Source organism: Vicia villosa, linkage group LG1 (genome assembly GCF_029867415.1).
Source record: "Vicia villosa cultivar HV-30 ecotype Madison, WI linkage group LG1, Vvil1.0, whole genome shotgun sequence".
NCBI lineage: Eukaryota > Viridiplantae > Streptophyta > Magnoliopsida > Fabales > Fabaceae > Vicia > Vicia villosa.
In genome coordinates this window covers 99599938-99625861 of record NC_081180.1, presented here as the reverse complement: position 1 = coordinate 99625861, position 25924 = coordinate 99599938, and the positions used below count along the sequence as shown (strand labels likewise).

At 33.6% G+C, this 25924-nt stretch overlaps 3 protein-coding genes across 3 annotated transcripts; 1 reads left to right on the top strand and 2 right to left on the bottom strand.

Moving 5' to 3' along the window:
• Nucleotides 1-11116: 11116 nt before the first annotated feature.
• On the top strand, nucleotides 11117-14727 carry LOC131643692 (uncharacterized membrane protein At4g09580-like). Its single transcript, XM_058913985.1, has 4 exons — nucleotides 11117-11583; nucleotides 11679-11949; nucleotides 12228-12398; nucleotides 14154-14727. Exons 1-4 carry the CDS (start codon nucleotides 11336-11338, stop codon nucleotides 14283-14285), a joined length of 822 nt encoding a protein of 273 aa, XP_058769968.1. The 5' UTR covers nucleotides 11117-11335; the 3' UTR covers nucleotides 14286-14727.
• Nucleotides 14728-15177: 450 nt separating this feature from the next.
• On the bottom strand, nucleotides 15178-17814 carry LOC131643693 (large ribosomal subunit protein bL21c). Its single transcript, XM_058913986.1, has 5 exons — nucleotides 17442-17814; nucleotides 16468-16548; nucleotides 16079-16180; nucleotides 15910-15984; nucleotides 15178-15489 (listed from the first exon to the last, which is right to left on the bottom strand). Exons 1-5 carry the CDS (start codon nucleotides 17748-17750, stop codon nucleotides 15400-15402), a joined length of 657 nt encoding a protein of 218 aa, XP_058769969.1. The 5' UTR covers nucleotides 17751-17814; the 3' UTR covers nucleotides 15178-15399.
• A 2973-nt stretch (nucleotides 17815-20787) lies between these two features.
• Nucleotides 20788-24091, bottom strand: LOC131643691 (calcium-dependent protein kinase 11-like). Its single transcript, XM_058913984.1, has 7 exons — nucleotides 23249-24091; nucleotides 22503-22646; nucleotides 22212-22364; nucleotides 21987-22102; nucleotides 21728-21895; nucleotides 21416-21640; nucleotides 20788-21114 (listed from the first exon to the last, which is right to left on the bottom strand). Exons 1-7 carry the CDS (start codon nucleotides 23799-23801, stop codon nucleotides 20977-20979), a joined length of 1497 nt encoding a protein of 498 aa, XP_058769967.1. The 5' UTR covers nucleotides 23802-24091; the 3' UTR covers nucleotides 20788-20976.
• Between the last annotated feature and the right edge of the window lie 1833 nt (nucleotides 24092-25924).

Sequence of the window (25924 nt, the reverse complement as noted above, 5' to 3'; positions counted from 1 at the left end):
ACAGTAGCAGAAGTCAGTAGCATTAAGATCAGATACTTACACATAATTGATTTAGTTGCTCCAAACCAAAACATACAATAAAACATTAGATCATTCAAAAACTTAGTCATACATGTACCCAGACAGTCTTTCTCGATGCTCCAACATGGAGTACGTCATTAGTACTTTAGAATCAATACCAAACAAACACTTGTTACTTATTAGTTAGAATTACTAATAGAGATCACGCCAAAAATCACACCACACCATTACTCCCTTTTTTTCCCATAATTTGGCAAAGGGTTAGTTCTTCAAACTAGCAGCTAGAGGTGATTCATGTAGAGGTTAGTATGTTAGAACATACACGACCAGATCTTGAGTAGAATAACTAGATCAACATCAAAAGATGCACAAGCATTATTCAGTTATTTTACATAATTATTAAGAGGCTATGAAGCCTTTACAAAAAAAATCCAACAAACTGAACTAAAAAAAACATCTGTAACCTAGCCTTCAATTTGCATGAAGAAGGTTGTGCGCTCCATCAACTTCAGATCAAGAGCCAATTCAAGGTGTCCTCATATGATTCAGAATCACTTGAAATCTACAAACTTATTCAATAATCCATCCTATGTTGTTCTTGTATTTATCCATTATACCGCAATACAAACAAACGCTTAAGCCTCCCACACGCGAGCATAGAAGCAACGTTTAACTGCTAGAATGTGATCTTAACGTCACTTGTTAAAATCAACCAACACATTGTTCTTTTCTACTAAGAATCGCGTAGTCTTGAGTTACTCATCGCACCAGAGGATACGTAGGAGCAAGATCCAACGTCTCGTCTCGTCAAACACCCTAATAAAAAAACCTTTTTTTAGTCTTTTACTTCTTTGTACAATAACACATAATAAAGGAAATGAATAACATCGTGCTAACACTCTTTTGCAAAACTAACTAAATGGGTCTCGTTAAGTACAACGAATGCGAGAGGTGCTAATACCTTCCCGTATGTGAGAGTGGTCACCAAGTGATCATAAGAGCTTGTTAAAAAGCACAACAAAATAATGGCTTTATCCATATCGTTAACCTTCACACTAAGTTGTGTCAAATCAACGAGCATATTGTTGAAAGAATTGGCATGAGCCTACAAATCGCCTCCTTCTTGCATCTTTAGTATGTAAAGACGCTGCTTCGCGAACAATTTGTTCATGAGCGTCTTGGACATGTACTGATTTTCCAATTTATTCCAAACATCCTTCGGATTTGTGAGGTCCAGGATATAATTCATCACATCATGAAAAACGCAAAGTCTCATTAAACCGGAGGCCTTCTCCTTCATCTCACTTCAGTCAACAATTGCAACGTCTGTCTCATCATGAAGTTTTTTTGGAAATAATTTTTTATATCTCTCAATCACACTGGATTCTACTTCTTCTACACTTTTGCAACACGCACAATGTCGCCAGAGTGTACAGGAATATGTAGGAATTTCATGTGAAAGTTTGTTTTGGAAGGGAGGTCAGGACCAAGGCAGAGACCATGGTAAGGCAGTGGATTCTATAAATAAAAAGAGGTTTAAGTCCAAGGATATAAAAACTACAGAATTTTATGGTTGAAGGAGAATTGGCCACTTGTAGCGGGGAAAATCTGATATCGAAGCCATGAGATTGACTCGAATCAATATTTCGTTTGAAATCGCCACCGCGCTTTATTTTTTCAAAGGAAAAGGGAAAAGAACGAAAAACCCAAAGTTTTGTTTTTAAAACATGAAAGAGATCTCAGGTACGGGTGTTGATTATATGAGGGGAAGGTTTAAAGCACCCCTCATATCTGTGGTACTCCATAGGAACCTTTTTGAAAATTTGTGTCGTGTGTGTGCTAAAAAAGGGTTTGTTTTATTTTTTAAAATAAGCTCGGCAAAGCGTTAAGCTTTGTGCCTACATACCTCCTCGGTGCAATGGAGAAGTCAGAGCTAATGTAGTTCCGCTTAAAGGGAAAAACGTTTTAAAAAAAACGAATAAACACTTTATCGTCGTCAAAGAGAAATACTCAGCCATTGATCTTGAGCATGAGAACAAATGAATTCTTTGCATCGCAAATGAAAGAAGGGCTCCAACTCGGATAAAATCAACGAGTATGCCACTAGCTCTCTCACGCGGAAAAGATCTCATTATATCAATCAATTTCAAAATCATGGGGTATAACCACTCGTTCCGACAATTAACAGTGTGTAAACTTTTTGAAGAAAAAGGCCACTAAGGGCAAAAGATATTTTTTTAAGAAAAAAAAAGGTTTTGAAAAGATTGCAAACATAAGAATATTTTGAAAAAGGGAGAAGATTTTGAAAATTTAAGAATGGGAGGAGATGAAGAGGCTATCCTATTGCGTAAAATAAAAGCTAAGGAAAGAAACGGTCTAACCGAAATAAGAAGCCAACACTTGACATTTTGAGTCAAGGTAGATTTTCCATCCTTTGGATTTATCATTACCAAACCATCACATTACCACTTGGGGATCCAGATGAACTTATTATCTTAACACCACTTTGCATTAAGCACATTAAAATTCTGACAAAAATCGGGCAGAGTAACGGCTGTTTTCGGGTAAAATCCTTATCTCAATGCCTTGGAATTAACCATCAAGGGCTTTCAAGGAAATACCTGCACACATAAACAGACAACAATCCAATGCCAGACAGACAGAACAATCACAGAGTAATAACAGAATGAGAGTCCAGAGGTCCTAAGTCCATAAGTCCGAATCTCCAAAATGCTCGGGATAGTAACCAATAGTCCAAAAGAGAGCCTTAAGAGTTTTTTAGATTTTTGTTGTTTATTAGTGTTTTAGCATAAAAGTAAAGTATGGTCCAAGTGGACAAAGAGAAAATAGCGGAAACATAAACATATGTCCAAATGGACAAAGAGAAAATAGCGGAATATAAACGTCCAAATGGACAAAGGAAAAATAGCGGAATGTAAATATGATGAAATGATAAAATAAAGCGATAAAGCGAGAAATATAAAGAGCAATATAATAAATTGTGGAAATTAAAGTTAGTTGTTAGATGTTAAAGATAACCATCTTGAAACTTGTCAAGTATGTTATCAAAGTTAGTAATGAAGATCGATGGTGAGTGAAGGATGTTCTCGGATTTAAATTCAATGGACATTTATCAGAAGCTTGATAAAATCATAGCGACTACACGATAAACCTCCATAAGTCTTAAATCAACCGCATACAATTCTCTTCCATATTTGATCTTTTTATTCGGGACACGAAATATTGCGCTATGTTAAGCAGATCGCCAAGTGATTTATGTAGAAATCACCCTACAACGAGGCCGGTCAAAACTTTATGTGCTAATGCATGCGAGAGACATGATATCTAGATCATTCTCCGAAAGCAATACCGCACGAAAAGAAAATAGGTAACGATCTAGTCTTTACTAAGAATCCATAAGAATTCTCAAAGTATTAAGACTTTCATCGATCAAAAGAAAAAAAGGAGAAGAAGAATAAAATCATAAAAGATAATCAAACTCACACTATCATTAATATCATTCATCTAATATTATGGATTTGGTCATTTCAAACCTATCAACATCCTAGATACAATGATATTAATGAAGCGGAGGAAGTAGGAATAAAATGCATAAAAGATAATCAACTCACACTATCATTAATATCATTCATCTAATATTATGGATTTGGTCATTTCAAACCTATCAACATCCTAGATCCAATGATATTAATGAAGTGGAGGAAGTAGGAAGCCAAAACAAGCATAAAAAAGGCAAAAAACCACATTCTGCCAGCAGGAAATCGATTTACCTCTGTAGGAAACCGATTTCCTGAGTGCAGAGTTCAAATTTGGCGCAGAAACGTAATGGAAATCGATTTCCCTAAGGAGGAAATCAATTTCCTCTGTGCAGTTTTCAAAAAATCAGCATTAGGAGGCATAAAACTTGACTTAAGCAAACATACAAACACCTTATAATCACATATCAATTGGAGCACGAATTTTCCATCAAATCACCATCAAATAGGACCAATATAGCATCAAAGATGCATCACATACAAGCACAAAAGAATCACATTATGATGGATGAATAAAGATGAGGAAAATTACCAAATCTTGAACAAACTTAGATCTACTTCAAGAATCACCAACACAAATCTTGATCTCTCGACAATTGAAGAAAAAGAGTGAAATGAAAGGTGGCTTAGCTCAAAGTTTGTGAGGTTCAAGGTGTGACTCACAAACTTTATGAAAGAACAAAGAGCTTTGGTGAATTTGGTAGGGATGAGAAGAGAAATTGCAAGGGGTTTTTTGGCTCTCAAAGCTTGAGAAATGAGAGAGTAGTGGCCTCTATTTATAGGATGAGAGCAAGAGTAGTGGCAATTTGGTCATTTGCTCTTGGTTAATTAACTTGTGTTTAATTGGTGATTAAAGTGGCATTTAAATGGTAAAAAATGGTAAAATGAGGTTAAAATGGAATTAATGAAGGGAATTATTTTGGTGAGGTGGAAAATTGGTAAAATGACAAAAATGGTCAAAGAAAATAGGTGCCAAAATCAAATCAAGCTTCCCTCTCTATTTTTTTTGAATTTCGCCTTAAGGAAATCGATTTCCCCCAGGAGTGAAATCGATTTCACTCTGTTCCAGAAGAGAATTTGGCGCAAAATACACTAGGGAAATCGATTTACCCAGGAGGGAAATCGATTTCATGCTGTCCAGAATGTGATTTTGTTGAAAATTGCTGTAGGGAAATTGATTTATCCAAGAGTGAAATCGATTTCATCAGTCCAAAATGTGGAAAATGCCTTGTTTATTGCATGTCTTGGCTTGGTACCTACAAAACAAAAGCCTACAAAGAAACAAAGCAATATTTTTGGTATTTGGGTTAGTATAATATGCATACAAGATAAACAATCATTGGTGCTTGACGGTCCCTCTTATTGATGAGGTGAGTGCAACACCACAAACAAAACTTCCAAGTGAAGCTCTTGATTAATGATTGGGATATGAATGATATATGATCTTAGGGTCAAAAATTGGGGTATGACACCACTGGAAGAGGGACTGTCCAAAAAAGTCAGGCAACAGTAGTTCAACAAATATAGTTCAATCTGATGGTTCCTGTAGTGAAGAGGATTTGCGTTGCATTTAATCTGTAAAGTGCACTAATGCATGGATTCTTGATTCTCGGTGCTCCTACCATATGACGCCACGCTGAGAGTGGTTCAACTATTTTAAATTAGGTGATTTTAGTTTTGTCTATTTAGGTGATGATGAAACTTGTACCATCACTGGAAAGGGGAAAATTAAAATTGCTTTCGATGATGGTGGCATGCGCATGTTAAGTGAGGTGCATTATGTTCTAGAATTGAGGAAAACTTTGATTTCTTTGGGTACATTTCAAGCGAATGGTTATTCATTTTGTTGTGATGGAGATAGAGACATCATTAGGGTTAGCAAGGTTGTAATGACAGTGATGACAGCAAGGAGGACTGCATGTAACATGTATAAGTTGTTAGGGGGAACAGTTATGGGTGATGTTGTGTCTGTTGAAACTGATAATGATGCAACCAAATTATGACACGCTCTTGGGTCATCCTAGTGAACATGTGATGATGGAAATACATAAAAGGAATTTGTTGAAGGGTGTTCGTAGTTGCACAACTGGATTGTGCAAGTATTCTATTCTTCGGAAACAATGTAGAGTTTGTTTCAAGACCAAGAAACACAAGACCAAGGGAATCTTAGACTATGTCCATTCCAATGTCTGGAGGACTACAAAAGAGCTATGTGTCGGAGGTTCCAGATACTTTGTGTCATTCAATGATGATTTTTCTCGTAAGGTTTGGGTTTATTTTATGAAATATAAATCTGAGGTCTTTTCCAAGTTCAAACTATGGAAGGCAGAGGTTGAGAACCAGATAGGGAGAAAAATAAAGTATCGGCGGTCCAATAATGGAACTAAATACACTGATAGGAAGTTCATACATTTCTGTGAGGAGAATGGTGTCTAGATTCACTTTTCTGTGAGAAATAACACGACAACATAATGGTGTTGCAGGAAGGATGAATATGACTCTAATGGAGAAGGCAAGGTGCCTTTGGTTGAATGTTGGTCTTTCAAAATGTTTTTGGGAAATAACACTAAATATGGAATGTTATCTAATCAATAGATCACCGCGAGCTTCATTTGAAGGAAAATTTACATAGGAGGTGTGGACAGGTAACCCCATTATTTGAGTAATTTGAGGATTTTTGGATGTCCAACATATGTGCATATATCTAGTAATATTGGTCTAAACTTGACCCAAAGTCAAAATAATGCATCTGCATTGGCTACAATAAAGGTGCGAAGGGGTACAAGTTGTGGGATCTAGTTAAGAGGAAGGTGGTTTCCAGCAGAGATGTTATATTTGATAAGCAGTCAGATGTGATAGTTGTGCGAGATAGTGAGGTAGAAAATTTCAATTAGGACAAGATTCAGTGGACATTGAGGAGCCACCAGATGTGAGGTCCAAGGCAGATTGTAGCACAACACTGAGATGAACCAGGCTCAGATTCAGGTGGAGTGCAAGATTCGGGTGGAGTACAAGATAATACACTTGTGTGTGATAGGGATCCCCATCGTATTACACCTCCAGTGAGATGTGGGTTTGAAGACTTAGCAGCATATGCTCTTCTTAACAGTTCATGAGACCTTTCAACCTTTCGAGAGGCTATGGCTAGCCAGAAGAAAGATAAGTGGATGGGTGCTATTGTGAAAGAGATGGCGTCCTTAAAAAAGAATGGAACATGTGATCTTGTTCAACTTCTACAAGGAAAGAGAGATATTGGTTGCAAGTGGGTCTACAAAAAAAAGACAGCAGTAATAGAAAAAAGGGAAACGTTTAAGACTCACCTAGTTGCATAGGGGTATTCACAACAAAAGCGGATTGATTATGATGATATTTTCAGTCTGATTGTTAGACGCACTTCTATCATAGCAGTATTGGACCTAGTAGCTAACAGGGATATGCATTTAGAGTAGATGAATGTGAAAACAACTTTCCTCCATGGTAATCTAGATGAGCAACTCTACATGGAGCAGCTAGAGGGATTCAGTGATACTGGTTATGGAAGACTTGTTTGCAAATTAAAGAGTTATTTGTATGGATTGAAGTAGTGTTCATGGTAGTGGTAATATCACTTTGATTCATACATGCTCTGGATTTCCTATAGAAGGTGTGATTATGATTATTGTGTTTATATGAGAAGTCTGGATGATTGTTCTTTTATTTTCCGTTACTTTATGTTTATGGTATGTTGATTGTTGTCAACCATTTGCATGATATAAATGAGTTGAAGACCAAGTTGGGTAAGGAGTTTGATATAAAGGACATGGGTGCTGCAAAGAAGATTCTTGGGATGGAAATTCACAAGGATAAAGGAGTTAGTAAAGTATGGTTGTCTTAAAAAAGCTATGTTGAAGGTGTTTCGAGCAGATTTGACATAAGCAGAGCAAAGCTTGTGAGTACTCCATTGGCGAATCATTTTAAGCTCACTTTAGAATAATGTCTGAAGATAGACTCAGAGATTAAATATACGTCTAAGATTTCTTATGTCAGTGGAGTTGATTGTTTGATGTATGTTATGGTTTGCACTAGACCGAATTTGGCACAAGTAGTTAGTCAAGTGTGCAAGATCATGTCCAAGCCTGGGAAGCAGTCAAGTGGATCCAAAGGTACTTGAAGGGTACAACAAATTGCGATATCATGTTCATTAAGGAGCGGGGTATTCCATTAGTTGTGGGATATGTGGACTCTGAATTTGCAGAGGATTTGGATGATATGAGGTCTACAACAGGGTATGTCTTTACTCTTATGGGGGAGACCTATATGCTAGAAATCATTAGTTCAATCCATTGTAGCTATGTCTACAACTGAAAAAAAATACATGGCAGTAGCTTAAGCTACCAAGAAAGCATTGTGGCTTACATGGTTAGTGAAATAGTTGGGTGTTGAGAAAGGTGAAGTTCAGTTGCATTGTGATAGTCAGAATACTATCTATTTGGCGAACAATCAGGTGTATCATGCTAGGACTAAGCATATTGATGTGAGGCTTCACAAGATCAGGGAGTTGTTAGCGTCCAGACAAATATTACTTTAGAAGGTTCACACTTCAAAGAATGCAGTTGATATGTTGACCAATCCACTCACTAGTGACAAGTTCAAACATTTTTTGGACTTGGTACAGGTTTCTCAGTGTTAAGAAGATGGTGTACCTCTCTAGTTTCCAGGAGGAATCATCATGCAAGAAGTATTTATTGGGGTTTGATATTCGCCAAGGTAGAGATTGTTGAATATGACTCATATTGTTGAGATAATTATGAGTTGTTGAGATAACTATGGGTTGTTGAGAGTATAACTCATATTGTTGAGATAATTGTGGGTTGTTGAGATAACTATATGTTGTTGAGAGAATAACTCAAATTGTTAATATAATTATGGGTAGAGATAATTGTTTGTTGAGGGAAACTAGGGATTAGGGTTTTAGATAATCTAAAACCTCGTATTGTATATGGCTTGTAACATTATAGTCAAAACAAAATGCAATTCACAAAACATAATAAAGGAAACCTTGTATTATATATGACTTGTAACACTGTAGTCAAAACACAATACAATTCACAAGACATAATAAAGGGAACTAGAGCTACTCTATAGTCGTAGGCGTAGGTAATTTGGCCAAACTGCATGTACAACACTTTTGTGTGTTTTCTATACTATGATATATATATTCGTGTTTCTGTTCTAACAGGTCTGGAAGTAGTTTTTAGTAGGGGTGGAAAACGCTCATAGGCGAGGCGAGCATAGTTGAAGTTGCGGACCTAAAACTTAGGCCCACCCTGTAAAAAAGTGAGGGCGGAAAAAGCTCATGGACACTGACGTTTTAAACCTAAAAACACAAATATATATATATATATATATATATGACCGCGTCCGCAAAAGCTTGTGGGAAAAAAGGCGGGGCGGACAAATTAGAGGATAAGGGCCTAAATTATTGGCCCTCCCCGCACTAAAGTGCGGGCAAAACAGGTATGTCCAACAGGCCTGACCCGTTTTGTCACTCCTAATTTTTTTTGGTAGATATTGGTTGGACTTTTACACCTTCTCGGACTCACATTACAATCATATCCTCTACTTAGCTTCTCGGACTCACATCACAATCATATCCTCTACTTAGCAAATCAAGTGTTTGCCTTGGTTTCAGAGACTAACATCAATTTATCAATTTTTCCGTTGACAGTAGATTTGGATAATTTGAGATCTATCCTCCAAGTAGTGAGGTGATTTTTTAATAGTTATGGTCTTTTTTTTATGGCACCCTTTTTAGTAATCTGGTTTGGTTGTTTGTTTGTTTTACTTATTGTTATTGTTGTATATTTTTAACTTTTGTCATCTCCTCACACTTATTGTGCTTTGTAGGATTTTTCTCTGGTAAGTTGAAGTATTTTTTTTCCCTTCTTAATATATTCTATTTACCATAAATAGTCTTTATGGGTGTTAAATATGAAACAATTCAAAACCACTATATAATGGATACAATCATAAAGTAAAAATAGAGAAAAAAAAGGCCGATTTTTTTCTAATACAGTATACATATGCGATTGTGGCTGACTCAGCTCCAGTACAGTTGTGAATCAATTTTCATTTACTTTATTACTTTATTATTTTACAAATAGATATACTTGTAAGAGCATCTTAACGGTGCAATCTATTTTTGGGGTTTTTTTATCCATTAAGTCATGTCATTTTGAAGTAACTCATTCAATTTTTACTCTATTGGTGCAATTTTAAAGAACTCATATTAAGTCCTACATCTTTACTTTATATATTATTTTAATCATATTAAATTTTATTTAATTTAAAATAATAATTTAAATTATTTTAATAATATTATTACGAAATAAAATAAATAAATAAATCTAATTAAATTTAAACTCTATAATAATAATTAAAATAAAAAATTATATTTAAATTGTTAAAGTAAAATTAACATTTTTAAAATTTAAATTGTTTCATTATTAATATAAAATAAAATTAATATAAAAATTATGTATAAATAAATAAAGGGTTTAATGGATATGCACTGTCAATGTAAAATTCTTTACACAGTCAGTGCATCACAACCATTCACATATATTATTTTATAAATAATTAAAATAAAAGTCAAAATTCAATAAAAATTTAACGGCTACGATTCACTGACAGTATAAAACTGCTTTACACTGTCAGTGTATTTCCATTAAATCCATAAATAAATAGTTAAAAGAAAAAGTTGGAAAAAAAAAAGTAGCATAACATCATGAGTTTAATATTAATTTATTATTTATGTTAAGGTGATGAACCATTGCTTCGTAATGCTACGGTTGGCTATTGTGGCCAACTCCACTAGTTTCAAACGTGAAAACAACGTTTGCCAACATGGAAAAATTAAGGAAGAACTTTCATTGGAGTTAGGCTCTTTTGGTAAAACTAGCTGGTAGCTGATAGTTGGTAGCTGGTGACTGATAGCTGGTAGTTGGTGACTGATAATTGATAAGTTAATTTGAGTATTTGATAAATTAGCTGTTACACTAACTAATAAATATAAAATGACACAAAAGAATATTCTTATTAAGAAATTTATCATTTATTTATCTTATTATATTATATTATTATATTATTAAATTAATTTATATTTGATAAAAAAATATATATTAATACAAACTTACAAAAACAATTTTAATATATGTGAAAAAACCTAAGTTGTAAGTTGTAACGAATTCCTCCAAGTTGTAACGAATTCCTCCATGAAAAAACCTATCGAGAATTTTTATCATTGAAATCTTTTTGTTATCCGAAAGTCAAACTCATGTAATTGGACATTAATTAGATTCTTTCGCATAATTTTAACAATTACAAACTTTAAAATAAAAATAAAATACAAAAATTCAAAGTCATAAGTAGATAATAAGGACAATAATTCTCAATAAAAAACAAAAACAACAATAATTAATTAGAAAAAAATGATCAGTGTATCTATTTCAATCCAAATCAAAATGATGTTATTGAAGCATTTACCAAAATTAAATTACTGTTATTATAATAGAACTATTGTACCTTCTTCAAAGATCCTTTCCCTCTCTAACTCACATAAATCACATTGCACCTAAATCCGCAGAAGAATCATTCCCCACACTTTCTTCCCTCACCAAAACAAAATAAAAAATAAAAAATAAACAAATTAAAATCTCAGTTCAGCTCAGCTTATGGGATCGCGGTAATTCGACCAGATCGGATCCACCGTGCCGACTATGGCGGCGCCGAGGAACCTGACGGCGTTAAAAGACGAAGAGAGCGGCATGGAGCTGGAAGACGATTCCCCCGCCGCCAAGAAACCTAAATCGGAGAGATTCCCGTTGAACTCATGGGAATTCGCCGTCGTCGTTGCCGTTTTCTTCGTCTTCTCAACCGGTCTTTTTTGTGTTTACCTCACCATGCCCGCCGCAGCTTCCGCTAACCTCAAATTGCCTCGTACGCTCTCCGATCTTCGCAAACTCAAGTAATTTTCCCCTTTTTTTATATAAAATTCTTGCTCTGTTTCGATCTATGTGTGTGATGGTTTTTTATTTGATTGATTTTGGGGGTTTTATGCAGAGATCAATTTTCGTCTTATGCGAATGAGAATCCGGCGCAGTTTATTGTTGGGTATTGTTCCACGTATATTTTTATGCAGACGTTTATGATTCCGGGAACGATTTTCATGTCGTTGTTGGCTGGGGCTCTTTTTGGAGTTGTTAGAGGGATAATGTTGGTTGTTTTTAATGCTACTGCTGGAGCTTCTTCGTGTTTCTTTTTGTCTAAGTTAATTGGGAGACCTATTGTTACTTGGTTGTGGCCTGAAAGGTTGAGGTTTTTCCAATCAGAGGTTTGTAGCAATCATACTTTATATTAAAGTAATAGTATTACATGAACCAGAGACACCGGAAACACAACACTGACACGTTGGACACCGGAGTAATTTGAGAAAATGAATAAATTAGACGTAATTACAAGTGTTGAGTGTCTGATGTTAAATTAGTTTCTTGTCCGGTGTTTGTGTATGTGTTGGTGTTTTGTAGCTTTATCGCCCTCTTTGATATTTGTCTGGAAATTTAAGTGTTAATCGGCTTTATTTTACCTGTTTGTTTTTTTGGGTTGAATCAGATAGCAAAGCGTAGGGATAAGCTGCTGAACTACATGCTTTTTCTGAGGATAACCCCGACGTTGCCAAATCTTTTCATCAATTTGGCGTCTCCAATTGTTGATGTACCATTTCATATATTCTTTTTCGCAACATTGATTGGCCTTATTCCGGCCTCTTATATTACTGTCAGGGTAAGTCTTTCTGCCTATCTTACTGTTATTTTTACAATATTCTCACTCTTTATCATTTTCTATGAACTTGTTTTTTTGCCGATCTGTGTGTCTATGTGGTATGCTTTAATTAATTTTTCTTTTTCCCTCAGTTCAAATCTGTCTCTGATTGCATGTCTTATTATACTATATGCCTTAGTTATTTTTGCTTTTCTCCTTATACACTAGGAACTATTTTTGTATATAAAGATGAGTGTCTTCGTGTTTAAAGAGTAACAGCAATGAAAAGAGTGGTGAAGGGTCCTTTATGAACATTTATTGAATGATCATCAACTTAAGTTGAGCAACATTGATCCCAAATGCTTAAATAAGATGATTTCCTAGTTCATAAGCTTTGTCAATGACAATTTAGCAGGTTTTCCCCCCTTAGGTCAGAAGTTCTGAGTACAATATTTTTTTTTCAAAGGAAGCAGTTCAATGTTAGTGATATTAAACTAAATTTTGTTCAAGTATGCAAATATTTGAGAAGACACAAATGATGTATTTATTTACTTTTCTGACCAAGTAGAGTGAAACAAAATTAAGCAAGAATCACAAATATCATAGAAATTATGAGTTCTCAAAGAGAATATGGGATTGTCCTTTATTAAGGCTGGAAACAAATGATTTTTGTGGGATTATCGCAATGTTGATCTTGAAGGATATCGAGGATTTTAGTGGCTGTGCTGGTAAAGTTAAAACTGATAAGGCTCAGGTTAAGTTGTCGGAATATATGTTAGTGGAGGCATTTTTCTTGGGATCAAGAAGAGTAGTACTAAGTCCATTGAGGATTTCTCTAGTACCTGGTGCCAAATTAGTACTTTACTATGTGTGAACAGCATCTAAACCTTTTTTTGGATCTGCTTAAAATGTCGGCCAATTTGTTCTTTGCTTTATGAGATTTGAGTCATTGAAGTGATAAGAATAGCTCCATTGTTTAGAGCTCGTAATTTCTGTTTCTATGATCATTTTGTGCTGGATTGATGTAGATAATAAATTAGTATGCTTTTCACATCCATCTTTTGTGTGTGTTTTGTTTAGTATGTTGCTTGTATGTTGCTTGTGTGATACTAGTATGGTTTACACCAAGGTCCGTTTTAAGCCGATATCTTTTCTTAGTTCTAGATGGGCTTACTGAGTATATTCAAAAGATGGTGTGATGGAGCATACTGTTTGGAGATGGTCTAGTTTTATTTGGAAAATTGAGAGAATAAATAAGTGGAAAGTTAGAGATTCGGAGACAAACCTTGGATGCATGTGACTTTCGCATAAGGTGAAGTAAAAAATATTGTATGATGGAGATAGGGGTACATGTCAACCATAGCATCCAAGTAGGGTGATTGAAACGCACCATTCAGGCTAAAAGAATAACTTCCCGTCATGGTCATATAAAACTTGCAATGTCAAATAAAGCTAATGCCTGGCTTGGAAAAATTGGTAAGGAGGATAGTTCAAAGGTTGAGGGGTAGAAGGTATTAGTCCAGAATATTAAGAGAGCTAGATTTAAAAATGGTCTGTCATAACATCGTTTAATTTATGTAACTCATCTGACTTGGTGAGAAAGCATTTTCGTTGGTGGTCTTATTTTAATTTTTATTGATCATGGATTTTCTTTTTCACTATTCCAAACCCTTGGATGATTAGGCTAATATCGTCTACTGTGGCTTGTCAAACTTTTGTGATAGCTGTATTTCTTTTCATCATACTCTTAATGTGCTTCCATTGTTGTTTGACCAGGCTGGACTTGCTCTTGGGGATCTAAAATCAGTGAAGGATCTATATGATTTCAAGACATTATCAGTTCTTTTCCTTATTGGTTTTGTTTCTATACTTCCAACAGTTTTGAAGAGGAAGCGGGTATATGAATGAAGTCATGCTTAATCCATTTGTCAAAGGCCCGATATAGTGGATCAGAAGGGATACTAGTTAACAAGATAAAGGAAGTATTACTATTAATTGAAACAATAGGCAATGCTCCTTTTTATTTCAAATGGTGGAGCCTCTCTTTTTTACTCTTCTTCCTTTTTGATCGCATAGAGAGAGTTAGGGTAGACTTAGCTAATGATGATCAATATATTTAGAGCTATGGCTCGCGAGGCTTTGGTGGAGCACTTAAATTACTCCAAATATGGCTTTGATTGTATCAGGAACAAACCAATGTGTAGAATGTTTATTAATGTTGTTGGTGTGTCCGTCTTGCACCAGATAGGAGCATACATACATTTACTTTGTACTATTTACTTTGTAATATTCCTTGTTTATCATCAATTATTACGAGATATAATAGAGAACTTCAACTGTTAGTGATTAATCTTCTTGTCATTACATCAAATTCTAGTATCCAACTTGATATGCTAGCATCTAATGGATGTCTTTTTCAAAATCACATTGCATTTTGATGAAATCATGGTAGCATCGTGATTCGTTTAAGTTTTACACTGTCAAACTTGTTGTGAATCCAACCACGCATTGATTCATATTCATCAGAGGTTAGTGTGGGGTTGTGAATCCAAACATGCGTTGATTCATATTCATCAGAGGTTAGTATGGGGGAAGATATTTTTTACATTTTCAATTAATCATAACTTTTTAGGTTAAATAAGATGGAACGATCAAACAATTGTTGTTAACTAATGGTTTAAAATAGATGTTTACTTGCTCCAATTAGATGCAAGGGGCCAATTCAAAAGGACCAACATTTTGAAATTTGATACGTTTCAATAAACCATTCTATGCAATGTAAGGAGAACACGTGTAACAATTCAGAGCAAACAAACTCTTCATAGTAGGAATTGGAATGAGAATTGGAGACAGGAAAATTAGCAACGTGTTTGGAAACAAAATATTACAAATGCCATACATTAGCTACATAAACATGCAAACAACTCCATTCCTGGTAAAAGGAAAACTTAACATGGCACAAAATGTTTGCTAATAGTTATAGATGAAAGAAGATACAATAATGGCATAGCACACAAAATGTTCATGGTGATTTCGGCTTAAAATCATCCATAGTAACTTTTGGGTAGTTCTCGTAGCCCATAATGCTATTTATCCGTATGCGTGTATTTGGCTGTCACAAGTTGAAAACCAAATCAAACATCAAATTCAGATAAATCAATGAATAAGTTAATGCGCATAACATTAATTAGGCACAGTAATATCTTGCACACTCAGAAGAACAGGTAAACCATATGAGATTTGTAATTATGGAGACTTTAAAAGAAGAGTGAAGTGATTGTGACTGCCAAGGAATGAGACTTCTGGTATTCAACCAAAGATTCTTCCATAGACAAGAAAAGAATAAAGTGAAGATGACCACATGCAAACATTCATATACATGACATGGATTGCATATTTCTAAGCTCCTCTAAAAAATTAAGAGGGTACGAGAACTCGTCCTTGTGAATAAATTCCCAAGCTACACGTATAGACATTTTCAATCGCAAAAATATTTGATAAAGATTGCAAAGTAAAAGGAAAGTTGTAGTACCTGTCTGTGACCAATGGTTCTTTTATAGTGCTTCTTTCTTTTATATTTGAATACAATTACTTTGTCGTCTAAACCCTGCATTAAAAACAACAAATGGTTAAGGTAGAAGAGGTGTTTTCCTTTTGGCTTTTCCTTAAAGAAGAACAGAAGCATAGAGAAAGAAGTGTACCTGATCTTCAACTGTTGCATATACCACCGCATTTGTTACTATCGGTTTCCCGATGTAGACGGTATCATCTGTGCCAACCAGTAAGACCTTATGCAGGGCAATCTACAATTCCAAATTTGCAAAAGCTATAATTAACATACATTTAAGACAAGTGCAAGTGAACCATCATTGTAAATATATTGTATGAGCACGCAAATCGATACTCAACAAATACTAGCAATTTTAACCGCAATGTTTAGGGGGCTAATGGCGCGATGATAACAGTCGCGAATAAATAGAAAAATTGAATGAGTTTAACGAACGTTGCATATCTATGGCTAAATGACTGAAAATGAATACAAACTGCAACGTATAAACTAACATAAATTAAGAACCAACAAGATGCATACCTTGTCGTTAACTTTAGCATCTTTGAGCCTCTGAACAACAAGCCATCGGCCAGGGTGAACGATATATTGACGTCCACCAATCTAAACAAATCAACAAAAGAAAATGTTGAAAAGCACAAGAACAGAAGACAAAAATTTGCAGACAGAGACCCCAAGCACAAAAACAAGTACCTATTTACCAACCAAACAAACTGGAAGTAGCCCGACAAAATAAATAACAGTTTACACCAGCCAACAAACCATTATACTTAAGAATTGCAAGTTTTTAATAGAGAAATAATGGTTGACACAAATTTGAATGTTAATGTAGTTCAAAGTATCTAGTTAATTTCACTTTAAGTGAATGATTAATGGATATAACTAAGCTATTAAGCACGGACACCAGAAACACAACACCGACATTGGTACATCCGCACCAATAATAATTTGAAAAAATGAATAAATAAAACGTAATCACAAATGTATGAAACACCGACACAGATAAACCTTTCTTAAGAGGTGCCGGTGCTTCAGACTAAGTGTTACAACTCATTATCCATTAACTCAACACAGTTAACCACAATTCGAACATCATTAACTTGAATTTTCAAGTGTATATATTAAGTCTGAACACAAATTGCAGCTAACGACTATCATGTATATTTGAACACAAATTGGATGGTTAATCGATACATTTGTATATCTAAACACTTGAAAGCACTTCTTGCATAAAATAATCATAATCAACCAATGAATTACTCAAAGTTTGTTAATTTACTAAAGCACAAACAAAAATTTCAGATAATTGATTAAACATAAAACAGATAAAACAACATACATAAAGATACAAACATGCAAACTCATTTGGGTCACCCTCAAACTTTAAGAAAATCTAGATTAACAATTATACCTAAAGCATGAAACTTTTAAACAATTCAAACAAATGGGTCACCGAATCCATACCCAAAATTTCAAAAAAACTACTCATAACTCACCATTACAACTGCGTAAAGACCCTTTTCCCACGTGGGAGCTTTGACAATCTGAGTGGAATCAGACTCGGGCTGAGTTGGAGAAACATCAGACTCGGACTCAACGACTGCGACTGAAGAAGATTCAGTGGATTTGGGAATGGGTAATAGAGGCAAGCGTTGTGAGAAGGGGGATTGGAAAGAGAGGTTGTAGGATTGAGAAGGAAAACGTTGAGAAATGGAGAAATGGGATTTTGTTGAGGTTTGGGAAATTGAGCAATGGGTTTGGAAAGAAGAAGAGAGAGTGGAAAGAGTAGCAGTTGCAGAAGCCATATTGGAATGTGGAGATAGGAGAGAACTTCCCCTCTCTCAACTTTATCCTTTCTTTGATTCTCCTTCTTCCTATCCATATATTCACTCTTACAAATCCCATTTTATTTTTTTAAAATATGTTTTTTTTACAAAATAAATTCACTTTTGGTATTTTTTATTAATTTATAGTTTTATATTAAATATTGTTTTATTAAGGATTTATGATATCTTTTTTCTTATCACAACTGATATATTCCGGTTTGGGGTCAGTTCTGACAATAAGTGAGTTCAGGCTTCTTCTGATTATCGAACTGTAATTTTTTCTACCAAATCCAGCGTCAATCATCAATGGACGTAGGATTTATGATATTTTAATAAGAAAAAAACTAATTTAAATTATGTTTTTAACACTAAATATATGTTTGGAGTAAAATGAATTATCAAATTCAAAAATTAATTAAATCTTATATTTGTTATTAAGAAAATTCTATTTTTGTTTTAAGAAATATTTCAAATACATTATGGATGAGAAAAAGGTAAATAATGGAAACTTCATGACAGATATAACTAAACAATTATTTATTTTGTTTGATGTTTGATGGATAACCAACGACAATACAACACAAATAAAATAAAATAGTTTCGTTAAACCAACTTATTTGGTAGCTGGTTAGGGACATTAGTTGCAGGTGTATTGGGGGATAAGTCTGTGTAAAATCTCTCAATTCGCTTGTATCAAACATTCGTGAACATAATCCGTAAAAGTTCAACATTATAGTGAAATTTCAAGAAGATCTTTTGGGGACAAGACTAGACCAACATTCCACCGAACTTGGCTAATTATAAATCCGATAAATTGGATATTCAATGAGTCATGTGGAGGGACACAAGTGACCCAGATGGGATTTTCTCCTCATACATATGCAGGGGTAATACCTACATAGCTCTTGATTAAATATGATTGTAAAATGCATGACCATACTAAAATAAGTCGATATGAGCTATTGATCTTATTTGTTGTTACTAAGTATACTTAGATATCAATGAATATAATATTGGGCAATGCAAGAGTGACACATATTATGCATTGTGTTTAACATAGATATAAAGGGGGAAATGTTATTATACATGCGATCATTATCACTGAAATGTTATGTTTGATCACTTGACAATCTCGTCACTTAGATAATAGTGATGAGTTTATACTCACATGCATACATTTAAATGTGAGATTAGATAAATGAATAAGATTCATTTATGATTCGACAGTTTGTTCTTGTGATGCACCAGCGCTAATTATAGGAACACAGTGCATCGTAAACTATATCGTATGTAATTGGTTCTTTAAATAGAACCCTTATATTGAAATAACATTCACTCATTCAAGTATTCTCAAAATACTAGTCCATTATGATTTTGGGTTCATGTTCTCTCCAAAACTTATGTTCGTTCACAGCTAGCAAAATATGAAGAAGACTCATTCATTGCTTGTTTGCATGGATTGAGTTGAGGTAATTAATCAATCATTAACTCATGAACAATCGTAAGGATTCGTCATAATATAATATTTTGTATCTTTACCTATTGTGTTTACTTTGTATATTCGTTATTTCCCTTCACGGCATCCTACTCAATGTTGGAACTGTTCTAGAATCAAACCCTCAAATATGATACAAAAGTCACTCACAAATACGATACTGGGAGCGCTCGAATATGTGAAGGGAAATTTTCAAAAACAACTCTTCTCCTAAGGCGATAGAAATGCTCGTAGAACCAGATAAGCAGAAAAGAAAGAGAATAGAGAAACTCAAAAGTTTGTTGTCAATATAGAGTTGAGGGAAACTCTCTATTTATAACAAAAAATTCAAGACTGGTCCATTTTACTGTTATGAAACAAACTAACAGGGGGTAGACTACGTTCCACATATACCGGTGTTTTCCAAATATGTAAAAGTATGTATTAAATGCATGCCGATGTAAACGAAACGAATGACATGTCAAAAAAACTCAATTTTTTCTTCAATAATAATATAGCTTTTGCGTTCCAAAATATTATATTTAATATCAAGCATCGAGCTTATGCCTAACCGAATAATGACAATTGCACATATGTTGTTAAAATTTTACAAGAACTCACTCCAAGCACAAAATATTTATACTTCTTGGGATCCACCATTTAGTGAGTACCTCCACCTTATAAACACTTATATGTGTAAGTTCTAATATACATCACTCAAATGTAAGTCTCTTTTAGTGTTATGACCCGACCTTAGAGTATTGAAATGCGACATCACCCAACTCACATAAAATTTACTTTTATAAAAATAAAAATAAAAAGTTTGCCATCTACCCCATCAATGTTGTCAAGATCGAGATCTTATATAAGACCTAGAGAGAATATCAAGATCGCAAAATATAAAATCGTAGTTAAGATCGGAAGATCATGCTCAATTATTTTTATAAGATCAAGATGGGATAACAAGATCCTAAACATAAGATTGAACAAAAATCATAAGATCCTACTAAAATGAAAAATAATAATAATATATATTTAAAGTATTTTTACATGATATATGTTAGTAGGCAAGTGTATTTATAAGAAAATGACTATTTTTATTACTACCCACATGAAACAATTTGTTATAGACATTAGAAACAAATTTGTTCCATTACTAGGATTATCATAAGTCAATTAGTTAAAACAAACACTATAAGTAAGTGTATTCTCTAAACCCTAACTTTAAAACTTCATCATTTCAAAAGACACACATTCATCCCGGTCCGACCGAACTGTAATTCTTGTGCTCCGCATCTTGTCATCTTTCACACTTTTAATGGTGGTAGAAAGAAAACGACCAATCATATATGAAACTAGTAAAGATCGCACAAAACAATGATTTTACAATATATTTTTTCCCCACAATTTGACTACAACACAGCAATTTTAAGTTGGTGAGTGAAATTCTAGATTGAGATCTTAACAACCATGTGCCTAACTACCCTTACTTCATTTTTACAAACTATAACCATCAAAACCAAAACTACAATATATAAGAGATGAATATATTAAATTTCTATGGACGTTTATGAAGAATGTATTGCAAATATATTAAAACATTGTTCAACAACATAAACAAAGTTCCAAAACAAAACATATCACAATCATGTAGCTATGAGAAAGTTAGACTATGATATCTCTCTTCTACCATTCCTTCTTCCTAACTGTACACAAGATTTCAGTTAGATATCAAGAAGAGTCTTTCACTTTAAATGCATCTGCAATACTGAAGTTCAAATTCCCTTTCATGGTTCTGCTCCTACCAACCATATCTTCATCGCCTTTCTTCATCATCGCAACAAACTCCCCATAATCAATTCTCCCGTCCTGAAAAAAATATAGAAAATCAGTACCATGATAGATCAAAGAGTTACAACCATCACATTATCTGGACCTACTGGTGATCAAGGCCGTCTTTGAAGGTGTGCAAGGTAGCCTAAAACAGAGGGCCTCACACTTTTTCATGATTAAGCTATGGAAAAGGGCCTCCATATACATGATGTTTAATAGGGCCCCTTAAAATATTTCACAACTCAACTGAAGCTAACTTCAGCATCTTCCACAGAGCCTCTCAAAAGTTTGAGACGGCTCTGCTGGTGATTGAGCTAAGACATTTCAAGAAACTTACATTATCTTGATCGATTTCTTGGATAATATCATCCAGATGTACTTCGCCGAGGCCGAAGTCCTTACAAGCTGTTTGAAGCTCGTCGATGGTGATGTAACCGCTACCATCTTTATCAAAATAGGCAAAAGCTGCAACCAAATTCTCCTCTCTTTCCATCTTATTCAAGTGCAGTGTAGCTGCGAGGAATTCTCCATAGTCTATTGTTCCACTGTTGTCTATATCAGCCTGCAAAAGTTCACAAGAGAAACTTATTTGAAAATGTATATAAAACACCTTGTCTATTACATTCTATGATAATGTTAACACATGTACCGCATCCATAAGCGATTTAATCTCAGATTCCATGAGATTAGAGCCGACTCTCTTTAGACCATCTTTGAGTTCCTCATAAGTTATTGTCCCGCTGTTGTCTGTGTCAATCATTTTGAACAACTCTTTTAGCCCGCCTATTTCTTCCTCCGAAAGTCTTTCTGCTATGACCTGAAAATTGTTTTTAGATGTAAAATATTAAGTTCACAAGTTAGACGAAAACAAGAAGTCGATAGAGTATACAAATCATTGAAAATCATACACGTAACGCCATCTTCTTAAGTTTATTCATCGCCGAGAAATGCTTTAGGCGTGTCAAAACAGCAGAGTCCAAAGGCTGGTCAGGTGCAACTTTATCATCAACAATCCAAGGGTGGCCTGATTATACATAAACTCCGTTGTTATTCGATATTCTACTACAAGGTTGCGATATTATAACGGCTTAGAACGTAAAAATGCAGTAACAATCAGTACCGAAGGAACTCACATAAGACATTATGAGCAGAGATTCTGTTCTTAGGGTCTCTATCCAACATCAGTTTTACCAAATCTTTAGCACTGTCTGAGATCGTTGGCCATGGATCCGACTCAAAGTCAAGATCTCCATGTAAAATCTGTCTGAAAATTCCCGATTCGGTTTCTGAAGGTTATAGAAAAAGTGATTGTAGAGCAGGCATACAAGGACATAAGAAGCAAATCACTAATATAAATTACCAAGAAGAAAAATGTAATAGGCACACAAAACGAAGAGAATTACAACGGAAACTACGATAGTTACCAGCCCAAAAAGGTGGAACGCCGCTCAGTAAGATGTATAGGATAACACCAGCACTCCAAACATCGACTTCAGGTCCATATATCTTACACAATACCTCAGGAGCAACGTAGTAGGGACTTCCAACTACGTCGTGAAAGGTTTGTCCTGAAAAGAGACAGAAAACGTAATGGTAAATTCATATAGAATAGATACTCATAAGCAACCAACAAAAACACATGGCTTACACCAAAGGAACAAAATTGCATCCGATGAAGAAATAAAACAGATAAAACATGTAAAGCTATATGCAACTCAATATATCTCAGACCGAAACACAACGAAACCAATCCAGAAAGAAACTGCGAATAGAAAATACCATGTGGAGCTTTTGAAAGAAAAAAACATCAATATGGTGAAATCAAGAAATGCCCCTTTGATAGAAACGCTGACACGAAACATAACTACATCAATTTCTTCGCTCATTTTAACATCAACAACTTACAATGATTGAATCTCTTCAAAGCAATGTTAACCAAGCAGGATCGCAATTTAAAACCTCGATACTAACATGCAAAACAATTACAATAATTCCAAAGCAATGTTAACCAAGCTAAGGGACGCAACCGCAATTTAAAACCTCAATGCAAACATATAACAGAACTACAATAGTTTCATAATTCATTTCAACAACAACAACAAACCACAAAGATTGAATTATTATTTTATGAAAGACATCAAAACAGATAAGAAAAAACAAAGAAATCAACCTGGTTTGTAGAACACAGAAAGACCAAAATCTGTTGCCTTCATTTTAGCATCTTCACCAGCAGTATCAAACAAGAAATTCTCAGGCTTAAGATCCCTATGCATGACACCAAGAGAATGACAAGCCTCAACAACACCAACAATTGTCTTAATCAGCTTTGCAGCCTCTCTCTCACTATAATGCCCCTTTTGAATAATCCTATCAAAAAGCTCCCCACCAGCACAAAGCTCCATCACCAAATGCACAAACACAGAATCCTCATAGGTCCCTTGTATCTGAACCACATTTGGATGTTCAGACAAATGATGCATGATCTGAATCTCTCTCCACACATCATCATAATCCTCCTGACACAAAAGCTTCCTCTTTGGAATTGATTTGCAAGCATAGAGTTTCCCTGATGTTTTGTGTGTGCAAAGATATGTTGTCCCAAATTGTCCCTGCCCAAGTTTCTTCCCAAGAAGATAATGATCCCTTAATCTTGGGGTTTGATAGGGTAACACAGCAGTGCATTTTGATGATGATTTTGATGGTCCTAATGCACTTTTCTGCATCTCAATTCAATTGGGTTTGATCTAAAGATGATAAAGATTGTTTTTTTTTTTTCTTCCACTTTCTCTCTCTCTCTCTCTCTCTCTCTCTCTCTCTCTCTCTCTCTCTCTCTCTCTCTCACCTAAGCTATCTCTCTTGAACAAGATTGTGTGTGTTTTTTTTGTTGTTGATTAGTTATATGCTATAATTGTGTGGAATTGTCACCAATGTAACAATTGTCAATAGAACAATGATTCTTGTTTGGATTGGAATTAGAGAATGAATTCATTGGTGGAGAAGCAACTTCTTTATATGTGAGGGTGATAATGTGATATAGCATTCTACAATATCTTACTCTATAAGTTTACTTAATATAATAATAATATTTTTACATCATATAGTCATATAGGTGAAATAAATTTGTAGATTATATTTATATTCAATGTATCTTTTTAAATAAATTTATTACTAAAATATGTTATTTACTATATATGAAAATAAAGTTTATGTAATATTTTATATATATAAGGAGGGATATTTCAAAAATAAGTTATTAAGATTTACTTCACATCTTCGCCATTAATTCTATTCAATCCAATGATTAAAATTAATTAGTATTAGTTTTTAGAAAAAATAAAATTGAGTCAAGCAGAAGAAGAATGGAATTAATATAATATAATATAATATTTCCAAAACCAATTTTTGGTTTTTGGTATTTATATTATACTTATTTGTAAATTTGGTAGAAATTCTTTTTGACTAATTTTTTAAACAAAATAATTAAAAATATTCCCATTCTTAATTATATATTTTTATTAAATTGTTTTAAATGCTAATAAATAGAAAAATCATAATAATTAAGAATTAGAATGAAGTTGCTGCCGACAATGTTTTTTTTATATTTATATATTAATATAAATAATTTGTCAGTATTTATAAATTAATAATTTATTTTAAATTAAGAACATGAATAATAAATTTTCACTTTTTCATTAAAAAACATTAATTTTTTTTATTATTAAAGTGGTAGAATTTTTTTTATGCTAGTTTATTTTGTAATTTCAATACAATAAAAAATTTATCGTTTATCTAAAAAGTAAAAAAGTTATATGAGATATTTTTGTTCAAATGCTAATGTAAGAAAAAAAATTAAATAATATAATTAAGAATGAGATTACTTTTTATTTTGACGGAAAAAATATTAAAAATAAAATCATTATAATTTTTTTTTTATTTTTAGAAATATATTTTATAAAAAAGTTTTTAAAAATATTACGAGTTTTTTAAAAATTGAAAAAATAGTTTTGACATCATATAACATAGACAGACATTATTGATGATCAAAACATAGTCAAAATTATAATTTAAAAACAAAAAATTGTATCTCAAATATGATTTTTATGAAAAGCTATTTGAAATAGTTTCAAAATTAAGTGATTTTTTTAAAATTTTGATATCCAAAAAAAAAGTTTTAATAAAATGATAAAATACATTAAATAACATTTTAAGAATAGTTATTCAAATCTATTTAAAGTTTTTATGAAAAATTTCTTTATAAATTTTTTTACACAAATATATGTAACACTATAAAAATCTTTTTAAAAAAAAGATGAAATTGTTTAATAACATAATTTTGTTTTAAAAATTAATTATTTAATAATCCTTCTTTGATCTATAATTATTTGTATATGTGATTCTTTGCGGGTGTTTTTGACGAACAATCACGAGTTTGATTAGCTTGGGAGATTAACTAAAAAAACCTCGAAAATAATATGTGCAAATTGAATGTGCGAGAAAATGTGTTTCCGAATTGAATGTTCATGTTTGCACAAAAACAAAAACGAAGAGTTTGGATAAAGACAATGAATGAAAAGTACAATAAATGACATTAAATAAGAATGTGTAGTAAATGACATTAAAATAATAATGTTTCGATTAAGGAAACATAAAGACAATGAAATAAAGGAACATAGACTCGAACATGTTCCACACAAACTGTTCCGCTCTTTGGCTCGGGTACTCTAGTCCTATGAAGAGATGTATGAATTTTTGTGACCTCGAATACAATGTCTGAGTATGCTATTTATACTACTCTAAAGATAACCGTCGACAATAGTTAATTCCTAAAAAATTGGACACGATTCCT